Consider the following 14,228-nt stretch of genomic DNA (forward strand, 5'->3'; position numbering starts at 1 on the left):
ATACTCTAATACTAAATAATTATGATGATGATAATGATACATCTAGTAAATCACATCTCTGCTTCAGGAACAAGATTAAAAATAGTTCAGTTTTGCTGTTTCAACTTATCTTATTGAGATAGCCAACCAAAGACTAACAGCAATATTTCACTTGCAAGCCATATTACCCCACTTCTTAATTCTGCTGAGCAAGCAGTATTTTGATATATACAGACACCAAATTTTTGAATGCTTCAGAAAAATCACACACTGAAAAATGTGTGCAAGTGTATAGGCTGAAGAAAGGAACATAATAGTAATTCTGCCAAGTGTTAGTAATATTTTGGATTATCAGATGGATAAAACAGACGTGTCTGTGAGGGTGATTTAACCAGCATTATAGCCAAAGGGGGAGAAAAGCTGTTTCTTGCATAATTGTGCCCCAACAGCCTCTCTTTTCAGGCCTACATTTTTATAATTTAGCCCAATGCAGATGGAAAACATTTAATAAATTAAAGCTTCTCCGGTGGGGAGTCGAATGAAAATATAGCTTCAGGAAAACCTGCAAGCTGTGAACCTAACAGAAGAGTTCACCATGAAAATGGGAAATAGATCTCTTCATGCTGAAGTTACTATAGCAATCTAATACTGTGGCCCACAATTCCTAGCCAGCTGCTGATCAGTACATGGGACAAAATCGCAATATGTTTCCCTGCACTTGAGGTAAAACGGACAATGAACTCCAAAGAAAAGCATTAGGCTGGCCTCTAAGCTTCAGAAGTCGATGCATACAGTGCAGTGGGATGCATAATTTAAAGCTAGTAAAACAGTAACTGTCCTTAACCATCACATCCCAATTTTATCTTAAGAATCTTTGCACATGGTATCAAAATCTGTATTCCAAAACAACCTGCTTCTACAACTGACTGCCTTATTAAATTACATATCTGCACTACTTTGGCCGAAACCAACCAATATATCAAACTATTATTGAAAAGAACATTGTCACCTCTGCTCCAGAGCAAATGGGGACGTTCGGACAGCAGCTGTTGCTAGACTGCATCTGAAAAGCTAAGACGGCTTTAAATGATATCTAAAGTGAATTAGAGTAAGATTACAGTATAGTCCCTATCAATTCTTTATATAAATGCCTCGTAGTACATATTGCCAGAAACCACTTCAAAAAGCGGAGCTATCGTAAAGTCAAATGGGAAGAAAAATTTTATTTGTGGGCTGAGATTCAGATAGCAGTAGTGGCTGGGAGGAGTAGGTTGAGGAAATGAGTCAGAATTCCACATAGTTGGGGGGCAACACACAAGAATGGGGAACTTTGCCCTTCCCCAAAAGCATGAAGTCATGGGAAGTGCAACAGAGATTGACAGGATTTTCACAGACTAGATCCTTACGTTATGCATGCTCAACACACTCAGAAATGGTAACATACCAACTGCATAATCAACAATTATGCTGCTGATTGGTGTCAGAAAATCCCCCATAACAATTGTAGTTACTATCTAGATTTGTAATGAATCATTTTAGCCCCAGAACACACCATTACATTTAGCTTTTCCAAATGTTTCCTACCTAGTAAATATTGAGAAAATATGAAAAATATTTAACAATCACTTATTATTCAAATATCTCCTTTTCTCTTCTTAAAATTCAGATCCTTTTCTCAAACCAGCTCTTTCAATATATCTTAAACCTCCTCCCAGCATTTATACATTGAGCTAGGGGATAAAATCAGCCCCCAATCATGACACTGCAATCACACCAGAAGCACTGTATCTATGTGAACATACAGTTTTTATTTAAATTCTTCAGTGCCTATTCTTGCTTCTAGGTAAATCACAGTAACTGAAACAAGTAGTATTTCATACTTTTAACATTCTAGAATATATTTTATTGAGCTACCCAAACAATATTACTAGAGTTAACCTAACCACAATGACAATAACCCCCATACCAAGAGCACTATCTCAGCCCAATCAGCTCATTCATTTCCAAATGCCCAAGAAAAAAATCTTTGCTAGAAGCTAACAAACCAATATTCACAGAGAGAGAGAGAGAGACAGAGAGCTGAGCTCTCAAGATATTAATTTATTCAGTATACAATATGGGTTTGGGTTTTTTTTTGAAAGCTTAGAAATGGGAAAGCAAATGGTGGGATTTGAAAAAAAAGAGAGCTTGCCATGAATGTTTCATAGTGGTGGATTTGTATGGATAGGTGAAATCCAGTTTTGTGCTAAATGGCTGACCAGTTAAAGGAGCACTGCCAATGTAAAAAGAACATATTGCAAACACATTTTCCCCCATGCTAATAATACCACCTTCAATTTAAAACTTACTAAAGCTGAAGTTCACAGTGTCCCTTTAACTATTCTGTTGCATTGCCATTGGTTCATTTGAATGTTAACAAAGCCCTCTGGGCCAAATTCAATAAAAACATCTATCTAGAACCTTTGCACAGCAATACACATTTCCCCCAAACTAGATTTCTTGCCTTGCACAGGCTCTTTCAGCTCAGAGAAAGCAGTTCTTCAACCTGGCCCTACAGTCTGCATGCATTCTACAGACACACATGCTACACACACATGAATGAATTACCCTTACAAAAACTACTTTAAAAGGGAAAACTTTCCAGAACTCTACATTTGAATAAAATAATAAATCTAAATATACATCTGTTACTCTTGATTATTTTTAATTGTATTTTGTTTACTATGTTTGTTCCTAAAACAGTATATTTTGTTCATTTACTTTTTCACCATCATGTATATTCTCATTCTATGTATTTTAATGTTTATTTTATCTGTATCGACTTCTTTGTTCTGAGAGTACTTGTGGATTTGGCTTTGATGACATATTTTAGGTTTCAATACCAATATAATTATGCATTTGTTTACTGACATGAGCAGTACCCTTTCTATAGTGATCTGGCATATAATATTCAATCTAAATCTACACCAGCCCATGGCAGCTATGTTAAAACCTTTTATATGAGTAACTAATCAATTACTCTTTTTTCCACAGAACCTTTTAACAGGACTTATATATTTAGAAGTTGCTGCACTTCCATTGCAAGGGTAACTGAATGAGTTAGTTGTAATAGCTGTTTTCTTAGACTGCCAGGGCACCTTGCCCTCTAGATGTCACATTCTTCTTGTGTGTGTGAGTTGTAAGTAAATAAATGAAATAAACTCCACACCAAGAATTGAGCTGACATCCCATTGCTTCGACTCACATACTGCAGCATAGTATCACAGGAACACTGCACTTATATCTACCTTTGAGTGTGATCTGAAGGTCTTGGACTTTGGTGAAAGTTAATGATGCCAAAGCACTCTTAGAAAAAAGACAAAGTAAGGACACCAGTATTTTAGCAAACTGCTGTTTAAACAAGGGGTGGGGGGAACAGATTAAAATGGACAAATCTGCAGTCCATGTATTGAACACCACAGCCAGCACAAGTTTCTAACACGCAAATGGTATGGGATCACACTGAGTAAAGGAGTAAATAGACAAGTTACTTCTCATTTTAAAAATTACAGCTAATGCTCATTCTTCAGAGGTGCTACTGGTCCTTTTCTCGTCATGCTATGTCTTCCCCACCAGCTTAGTAGTTTAGGGCTTGATCCTCACCATTAGAATTAACAGAAGTTTTTCCATGGACTTCAAAGGGAGCAGGATGAAATCCCTAAATCCTACGGTTACCAACCTGCTATTCTCCTCTGCATGACATACCACCTACATCAGATGCAAGGCAAGGGAGGAACTCAAGATTTCCAGCTATGATGGTTTGCGTGTGAATAATGGTTTAATGGCAAGAGGCAACACTGTTGCAATATTAAAGTTTTCACCTTTCCAGTCCACCCACCTACTGCCATAGCAAGGTGCTACGGGGTAGGAAGTGAGGAGAATTCTAAGGGTGAAATCCTGATCCCATTGATCTCAAAGGGAATTTTGCCACTGACTTCAATGGAGCCAACATTTCACCCTAAATGTTTTCATAGAGTTAACATGTCTGCACAGAAATGCTTGACTGTTCTTGCTCTCTGTAAACACAGGAACCGTATTGTAAAGCACAAGGAGAACCAGTCCATCCTAACATCTGAAAATACATTACCTACCTCTTGTGCACTGGGAAAACTAAGTTCAGTTCCCTCTGCCTTGTGGTTTATGGTACTTGGCTGATAATGTACATTGCTGGCTTATTGTCTACAATGTAATATGTGGCTACGACAGAATAAAATAAATTTAATATTTTATTTTATTTTTTAAAAAATCTCACCTTTAAGAGGTATGATTTTCATGAAGTCCATTTATGTTCATGTATCTAAACCATCAATTTACTTAAGGGAGAGAACTGAAGGTTCAGTTTAGTACTAGACAGATCACAATATGCCGAATATGGCATCTCTTCGGGATATTATTCTCCCCCCTAGTTCACAGCTACATTTGCTCTCCCTCACATCTTACAAATTATAGGGCCATCTTCTGACTTTTAATTTATCATCATTATGGTTTATTATTATTTTTAAAAGGAGACAAGAATGCCAAACGTGCTTTGCGCACCAGAGATTGTACTGTATTGTAATTTAACCCTACCCAGCATGTAGATGGTGTTAACAGAACACCTATAAATCTGTTTCTTAGCATGAAAAATAATGAGCTAAATTATATCTCCCTCTCTTCAAATCTCATGTTCAGTTACTCACAATGCAAAGACGACACATTACATTTAAAGCAGCGTACACACATCTTTGAGCAATTCATATTCCCTCCTCCCAACAGGACCAGCTAATATCCTGGAAGTAACTTGTGAAGCATTTGCTTTCTGATATAAGTGATAACTCTGAAAAGAAAGATAATTCACTAACCCTTTCTCCTAGAAGCTGAAGTGAGCAGCATGGCAATTTAAAGTCCAGAAACAAACAAAACAAAACAAACAAAAAATATATTCCAACTGCTTCCAAGCTGCTCACACACAGAGTGAGAGGCTCAGTCTTAAACCATGCACTGTGATGCTGGGTTTTCTTACTGGATAAGGTCATTAACTACATTTGAATAAACAAGGTCAAGCAAGGCATAAAATGTATTGCATCTGCACACTATTAAGCTGCAGCTGCTTTTCAGGAGCATCACTTTATTTTCAATTACACAATATGAGGGTGGGGGAGGAAAGTACATAACATTATAGATTGTGAGGGGTCACATGCCTTACTCCCCATTCCCATTTTCTGTTGCATGAAAAAAAAGTCACCTGAGTCCCATCTGCAACATTCTCTCTCTAAAGGAAAGGTAATATGGAAGGCAAGAAAAAATTCTCAGGATGGGACAATTTGGGGCCCTTGGGTTCTGGTACCTGAAAGTCAGGGCTCTGTAGCCACTGTTTTAAAGAGTCCTTGAGAAAGGAACTTCAAGGATTGGGAAGGAGACCTCCTTCTGTCACCAAATTGTCTAGCAGCCTTCCTGTCAGACCCTAATCTGCAACAAAGGAACATGAGTTAAGGGCTACTGCAATATCTCAAGGCAGCCTTCTTTGTTTACCATTTTAACAGCAATTTATTCCAAAGAAACTACTTTGTAATAATATATTTGATGGTTCAATATTAAACACTGTGATGTTACACCACATATTCTTTATGGAAATATGCTTATGTTATAAATATGGCATAACTGATATATGTTATGCAAGATGGGTCTTGTAAGGTATCATCAGAAAGGTTATAATTTACTGACTGTGATTATCCAATTTGTATGCATTTATCATTTCTGTATCTAAAGTTAGGAATATGGACCATGTAACAATTACAACTGTGTGTGTATTTGGGAGACACCCACCAGACAACAGGTCATCAGCCTTGATGGGCCATTAGGAAGAAACAGTAACTTTTTGAAGATACTAATTTCTCTCCTTCCTGAGAAGGATCCTAGCTGTGACACTACTAGGTCAAGTGGACCTGTCACCTGTCATCTTGGACTTTTAGTGGAAAATTACTAGAAGGAGGGAGGTCAACACTGGGAAAGAAAAGATTCTCACCTTATGTAAATCTTATTTAAGGCTGGGAAATAAGGCAAACAGGAATCTTCTTCATTGCCTTCGCGCCCAAGAAGAAAGACTGCTGAAAGTACTTGAAGAGACAAAGGGACTAAGCTGAGGGAAGGGCCAGGGCTGAGTTCAGACTAAGACAGAAGTCTAGTCTGTAAAGAGAAATAACTGGAACTCTAAGCTACAGAAACTCTGAAACTTGCCTAAAACAACATTTAGGGTGAGAAATTACTTCTGGAAACCAGTCTCTGTAAGATCTTAAGCTTAGTATGTGTGTTTTGTTTTATTTGCTTGGTAATATGCTTTGTTCTGTTTGTTAGCCCTTATAATCACTTAAAATCTGCCTTTTCTAGTTAATAAACTTGATTTGTTTATTATTACACCCAGTTTGTGCAATTTCTAACTGAGGGGGGCAGCAAGAAGTTGTGCATATCTTCCTCCACATTGAGGAAGGAGGCGAATTTATGAGCTTATGTTGTATAGATTTCTCTACAGCACAAAACAATATTATTTTGGGTGTATTTTCCAGAAGAGAGTTGCACTTGAGTGCTGGGTGATTTTCTAGCTGAGTCTTCTCATAGACAGCTGTTTGCAGACGCTGTGTGATTCTACAGCTGGTGCGCCCCGACCTGTGTGTGTGTGCTGCCAGAGGCTGGAGAGCGTAATTCAGAAAAAAAGGAGAGGGAGCCCAGGCTAGTGGAGCAGGCAGGCTCAGTGAAATCCCAGTATATCAGGTGGCATCCCAGAAGGGGGGTTAAACCCGTCACAAACACCACATAAACAAACATTTCGGACAGAAGTAAGGAAAGGTAGTATTGTCAAGGAGGTAATAGTGTGTGTCTAGTAATTAAAGCAAGAAACTGGGACTCAGGTAGACTGGTTTGATGCATTGCCTTGGGCAAGTCATGGTCTCGTTTTCCCCATCTTGAAAATGGGGATAATTATACACATTTGCAAAGTGTTTTGAAACCCTCAAAAGCAAGGTAATATATTAAGGTAAAATGTCATTAGTAATATCAGCAATATCCTAAAATAAACGGTCAGAAACCTGAAATACTAGCTCTAAAATAATCTTGTTTTATAATATTTTAGAAAAATCAGCAAATACATTTAGGAGATTTTTCATGGAAATATATAAGCCTGCGAGATAAAAACAAAACCTTGTCTGCACAGAGACGCAGCAAAATGTAATCTCAGTTCCCCTTTATGATAACTGTAGCTTTTATTGTTAGCCAATTGTTGTCCAATATGAAAAGTAAAGATCAGTGTGCAGACATTCCTCAAATGCACCAACAAACTTTTCCACTTTAACAGTTAATTGGAATTCTACCTATTGCTTTTTACTAACAGGAAAATTAAAATATGAATCTAGGCCAGTCAAGATGTCCTACATGGTGATCTCTATGTTCAGCTCAGTATTTAGGCTTTTTTAAAAAACGAACCTATTTAAATTTTGAATGTCTTAGTTCATATATACATTTTTTGTGATCAAGCAGCCAGATGTAACCCCGCATTCTCACAAAGAGATGTTGCCCTCTCTCAACACACCCAATGGGCATATACACCTTTTTATAAAAAGTAGCATAGATTATTGTAGCACTGTATTAATGTTGGTTAGAACAAAACATTGCCTATGTAGAACACCTAAACCCCTTATGTGATGTCTTTATGTATCTACTCTTTTTTAGTTATCAATAACTAGAACCTCTGATTTTCTGTTGTGACACGGAGTTAAACTCATCAGGAAAAACAATATTTAGCTTTTTAGAAACATACTCTGGCTAGATGGTAAATACCTCACAAAATTCTCTGAGTTGTGATAATTAGATGCTTTGCTTTTAATTAAAACTCCTGCCATCTATTAGGGCATTTAGCCATAGTTCTTATTGTGCAAAGGCATCTGCTCTCAGCTTTCAAATATTTAAATGTTGAGTCTTTCTGAAATTATGGTTCTGCAATTTTCATTCTAATTTTGGCCTTGTTGGCAGGGTGCATATTCTTAGTCAACACCCTCAAAAGTACCTGAAGAAGCAATCCTGAAAAAGTATTAAACAACTCTCATGCACTGCACCAAGGTAACTTCAGAGCACAGCAACCTTCTGCTTTACTGACAGTAAATCTTATCCTTTTTTAGGGTTTGCCTACACAATACAGGAGGGTGTGAACTGAAAGTGGATTAACTATTCCTGATTAACTTCATATGTGGATTAAAGTAATTTGGAGTAAGACATTCTTATTCAAGACTAAGAGCATCCACACATGAAGTTAATCAGGAATAGCTATTCTGGAATAATTTTCCATGTTGACAAGTCATCAGTATTATTCCATTTACATGAGTGAGAAACATTTAAAAGAAACTTCTGCAGTAGTTCAAATTAAGCACTATAAACTGATGATCCTATTAAGATACATTCCTGTCTCACTAGAGGTTTTAGGGATTTGTTGTTGTTTTGATATGTGGGGGCACAAGGGATAGTTGGCATTTGCACCTATACTATACGGTTCGCGAGAGGAGACCATGGGACTGAATAATTCAGGAGGCCAATTACCACCGCTCAGGGCTTTCTGGTCTACATCTAAAATGGTCAATAATTATTAATTTCACATGATTTTTCTTATCTTTATAAAAGCTGTTCCCATTCTGGGCATATACTTATAGCCAGGGAAGCATCCAAAATAAGATGCTGTTTTTTGCCAGCACTCTCAAACTGGTCAAACAGCCTACGGCATGAGCAGCAGGACAGACAATGATCGTAGTAGTTCGTCCTAGATTTAAACATTTCAACTTTCAGTGATATATAGATCATGGGTGCCTAACTTTCCACTCTACTCCTTACGGTTTTCTTACCTGACTCTAAAAACCTCCCCAAAAAGTACTGTACTGTCAGCTTTTCTTCCTTTGCCAGTTCTCTCATGAGCTCCAGCCTTCTATCTTCTCCCTCCAAACAGCTTCCTCATTTTCCTTCTTAGCCCTGGTCTACACTGGCGGGGGGAGGAGAGCGGGGGGGAAATCGATCTAAGTTTTAGATTGACTTACCATGGTGCCTTCACTGCGGTAAGTCGACTGCTGCCGCTCCCCCGTCGACTCCGCCTGCACCTCTCCCGGCAGTGGAGTACATGAGTGGACGGGAGAGCACTTGGGGATCGATTTATCGTGTCTAGACTAGATGTGATAAATTGCTGCCCGCTGATGCGGCGGGTAGTGTAGAGATACCCTTAGATACTGAAGAGGTCTAATACATAGCAGTGTCCGCCCTGTGGAGTTAATTGGTCTCAACTTCTAAGTGTATTTCTAATGGTCGTTAAGCAAACACCTCATATGTTATGTTAGTGGAATAATATTTATCTTATAAAAACAAAGCCCTACACATTATAAGAAACAAGGTGAAATTTTTGGAGACACCTAAGTGACTTAGGAGCACAAGTCTTGCAAGGGGAGTACTAAGTACTTTTACAAATCTTACCCTTAGTTTTCTGGCGTAAACTGAAAAAATAGAAAGCCTCAGGGAAAATCAGTTTCCCCCTACAAGCCTTTCCCCTATAGCATAAGAACATTAGCACTCTGCTCTCCCTAGTTTTCTATTGTTCCTTTTTAAATTTCTCAGTTAGAAGTCATGTCAGCAATAATAAAGGCAAGATTAATGCTGAAAAACATGTAACACTCCCTGGATATAACACACAAAATGGCCATTCCAAATATCTTCTTTTTTGTTTTACTGAAACTGCCAAACTTGCCTGATCACAAAACAACGGACAAAAAGAGAAAGAAAGCTTTAGAATTTACATTTAGATTGACGAGACTGAAGAGCAAACTGCCTTGGATACTGACTTTATCCAAAGGTTTAACAACACTATAGATTAACACTCTCTCATTGTTAATTATAGGATGATTTCACGAATTCACAACAACTGAGAGACTTATGATTTAACAAAGAAGTAGGCAAAAAAGCACAAGGATATTACATCTATTTTCTCCATTTGTTTTGATAATTGCTGTTTAGTTTTAATTATTTATAATAATTCTCATAGCATGCTAGCATGCTGTATAGTATATTAGAATTTTCATAACAGCACCTCGCTACTAGAGTACATCTTTGAGAAAAGACTATAGGCTTGTGTGTGATAATTTGCAAAATTCTACGGTATTTTCAGTGCAAACTATGACTATATTTCGTACTCCTTAGTGAGACAAAGGCAGGCCTCAATCTTGTTAAATGAACCATCATAACATATTTAGAAAAGTTCACTTTGCTCACTCTCAGCCCAGAACTTTGCAAGCTTTTGACAATCAGATTTCTATGCATTATCCCTGTGTTTGTCAATACATATGCTGTCATAGTACTAACTCTAATCTGCAGCAATCTTGCATGTGAACCAGCGGTGTGTGGGGACCAAGATAAATGTTTCCTAACACACTTCCCTGATGCCAGTTTGAACCCAGACTGGAATAGTGCTAACCACTATATTTAAAACATTCAGATTTTAAAGAGAGATTTCTATTAATAAGTCTTCAGAGTCACACAAATTTTGTTGCTTTACCAAGTTTTGTTACTTAAGAGAACAATCATTAATGGCATGTCCAAACGAGAACTCTGTGATCACACATATCCCATCACATTTTATCTTTAGTAATCATACAGTAGGTTTCACACAGATGGTACATGTGGTGCAATAGGACTTCATGTTGAAGAGTTTCAAGACAATAGAATCATTTTAGCTTGATGTTTTTAATGTCCCATTTCCTTGACATTCTTTTTTAATATCCTTTATGTATAACTAGAATATAAAAGGATTACCTGCAGCAGATTCTTTTCCACTAAAAATACTTTTTTCCTTTATTTTTTTTTCTGTGCAAATGTAGTGCTTGTCAAAGGTGTCAGCCTATTTGAATCTTGGGTAAGTAGGTGGAGCCCACCAAAGAACAAAAGTCCTATCCCTCAAGTAAAGGAGGGGCTATACAGCCCAAGAATTAACTAAGTATGGGGGACAAAGAATGAAAAAAAACAGGGATGAGGGTGCAGGTATTGGGGTCGAAACAAAGGATTCAGAGATGGAGAACTCTAGGCAATCCCCATTTATATGAACAGTCCAAGAAGTCAGTGAATGCTGCCTAGAAGAACTCTGGCTGAATGAATGCATTGTTGAGAGACCAGAAAAAGACCCAACCCTTGTGGAGATACCACCCACCCGCCAGTCCAGATTCCAGTTCCAGGAGGAAGTTGATGAAAAGATATTTGGACTTTATGGGGCCACGAGCGGGGAGTGCATAGAGTCACAAGTGCAGGGAGAACTGCCAGATGGGGAGCCCTGGAGAAAGAAGCTTGTATGTCTTATCCATAGAATAGTTACACCACATGTAACAAGAGTACAGTCTTCCTGCCCCATCATTCCCCCATGAATGTGTTTCAACCCAGTCTTTATAGTCCCTTTAGTTCTTTGTTCCTCTGTTGGAAATGCCAACAAGTGTTACTGCTAACTAGGGACTGATTTTTTAAATGTCAACACTTGTCTAATAGCAACAGATCTGGGCTGAGCCCATCAGCTCAATTTGTATAGATTAAACAATCAGCAGGTGGCAAAGTATTTCCAAACTAGACTGGATATGAACTGGTGATCTGGAGGTGAAAGGGTCCTAATTAGTGTTGTGCAAATATTTTGAAATGAAATGCAAACGATATTAAACTCTTCTAGTCTTAGGTGTGTGGGTAAAAATGAAACAAGCAGAGTTTCATTCCAACCATGACATGAATCTTTTTGCCATTTCCGAATAGGCACAATTATTTTGGAGACAGAGTGGGTCATAGTGCTATGGCTTCTAATTTACTGGACACGCAGTATAAAACCATAGAAGACAGAGACAGACGAGAGCTGTCAGTGGTAAGTAATTCAGTTCATCTCTCTGACAGTGTAGGACTGTTCCCTGAGCATACTTAAAAGCCCACTGTTCAGTCTGAGTTTAAAACTCAGATGGGGTTTCTACCACTTCCTCTAGGAAGTTATTCTACAGGCTGTCAAGACATTTTCCCCATTATTCAGCTTAAATGTCCCCTTTCTTAATTGTATCCCATGACCCCTAGTTTTCCTCTATACACTATATTCATTCCTTCTCATATATACAAAATTTACAGCATTTAAAATAAAATGGTACAGCACTGACATTATTCACTTGCTGACACACATTTAATTATTTCATTCAGTCATACGGTTTTTAGCTTCAGTGGTTAGGACACTAGCCTGGGACTCGGAAGATGCGTGTCCAATTCCTTGTTCCACCACAAACTTCCTGTGTGACTGTGGACAAGTCACTTAACCTCTCTGTACTTCAATTCCCTGACTATAAAATGGAGAGAACAGCACTTCCTTACCTCACAGGGATGTTGTCAGCCAAGATACATTAAAGACTGTGAGGTGCTTAAATGCTACAGCAGTGGAGGCTATATAAGTATCTGAGATAGATACATTAGATATGCACCCAAGACTGGTTTTGCATAAAGTGATGGAATTACAAAGGCATGACTTCATACATTAGAAAATTCCACAGAGTACAATTTTTCTGGAAGAATGTACTTTCCACAATGTAATTTCATTCGTAGAAAACAAAATATAAGAAAAATGTTACAAATGTTGGTACTTGACAAAAATAAAAAGTTTACTTTACCTGCATCTTCTAGAAGATATTGCACAGCCATCAATACCTTCCCTTGAGGTTGTAAGTCAAGCTGTGAGAGGAAAGATACCAACAGTGAATTATTGGGTTGATAAGATAATTGCAGTGATTTAGTTTAATTGACATTTTTCAATAGAATTAGAAAGTGTCATTTAAGTAAAATTACAGGATAATGACTTTGGAAACAGGGATATTTCTCCATACCCCTTGTATTTCATTGCAGTGACAATGACAACTTTATTTCTTTTTATCTCTTCTTGCCTCTTTCATTGCTTTGATGAACCAGTGTCAGCCAGACCATGCAATACGGTCAAAGTGTTGAGTTTTTTTATTTTGTTTCTGCTGTAATCAAGACAACTGACTGAGTGGTTACTTTTTTATTTTCTTAATTTTGATTTACACTGATCTTCCTGCTGACATAGGCCACCAATACGATAAGCAGCAGAGGAGTTAGGGACAACCCCTGGTGCAGTGTGACAAACTTCAGAGACTTGTTTTTCCAAAACATGTTCAGATCACTCTTTTAAGTCATCTATACAGAGCATGCACCATAGTTATTAAACCTAAGGCTGGTGTGAGCATTCTTCTGGGTCAATAAAAGTACATCCTGTTGGTACTCTAACTGCTTTTCTATCCCTTGCTGAATTACAAAGATGGTACCTCATCCTTTCCTAAAGCTGAACTTCTTTTGTTCACTGAGGGGTTCCATCATTCTCCTATCCCTCGCGTCCAGGATACCTTCTAGTATCTTCATCCCATACAACAACAGCTTTATCCATCAATAGTTTCTATGTTCATGGATGCTTCCCTTCTTATGTATTAGGACCAGCATAACCTGGCACCTGTCTTCAGGAATTCTCTTGTCTTGCCATATGATTTTAACCAATCTATTTTCTCTCTCTCTTGCCCAAGACTTTCATCAAGCCCACCATCACTTCATCAGGTCCCACTATCTTACCACTCTTCATTTCCTGGATTGCATTTCTGACTTTCTCCTCTGTTATATCAGGGCCAGGCATCACATAAGGATCACTAGGGAGCTGGATGGTAGAGGGAAATGTAGTGGGAGAATAGAGTTTTTCATGCCTAGGTCACTGGTTAAAGTCAGACGATGATTGTTAATGACCAAAAGTCAGTACCATGTGATGAATGTTTGGTGGTCTACGTAAAGTTAGTGGTGGACAAGGATTCACACGGCAACTCCTATTAGTTGGCAGTCTCTGCAGGCAGACGTAAGACAGATCTGTGGAGACTGAACTACCTTCTCATCCCTAGATATGGTCCCTTCAGGTCAGGATTGAAGCAATATGGAGGAAGCTTGCACAGCTGCTGCCTGCACTGTACCTGTTGCATGGTAATAGAAGACTTCAGTCTACAATGCTGTCTATAAAGCACCATTCACCTGCGCTCAAATTCATCCTTTTTCTTATTTTTAACTTCCAAAAAACAAAACATTCAGGTCTGAAGAACTGCAGGGAACCCAAGGTCACTGTGCAAAGTTTGAAAGTGTTACATTGGAATACAAAGGGT

At 38.1% G+C, this 14,228-nt stretch overlaps 1 protein-coding gene across 3 annotated transcripts in view; it reads right to left on the reverse strand.

The window, feature by feature from the left end:
• PRKCD (protein kinase C delta) overlaps nt 1-14,228 on the reverse strand; it is a 128,664-nt gene that overhangs the window by 25,255 nt on the left and 89,181 nt on the right. For all 3 annotated transcript variants that reach the window (XM_077823017.1, XM_077823014.1, XM_077823016.1), the window contains exon 4: nt 12,690-12,750. In XM_077823017.1, coding sequence (XP_077679143.1) covers nt 12,690-12,750 — 61 coding nt within the window. The remainder of the gene's footprint in view (nt 1-12,689; nt 12,751-14,228) is intronic.

The sequence above is a fragment of the Eretmochelys imbricata genome, chromosome 7 (assembly GCF_965152235.1).
Source record: "Eretmochelys imbricata isolate rEreImb1 chromosome 7, rEreImb1.hap1, whole genome shotgun sequence".
NCBI classification, from domain to species: domain Eukaryota; kingdom Metazoa; phylum Chordata; order Testudines; family Cheloniidae; genus Eretmochelys; species Eretmochelys imbricata.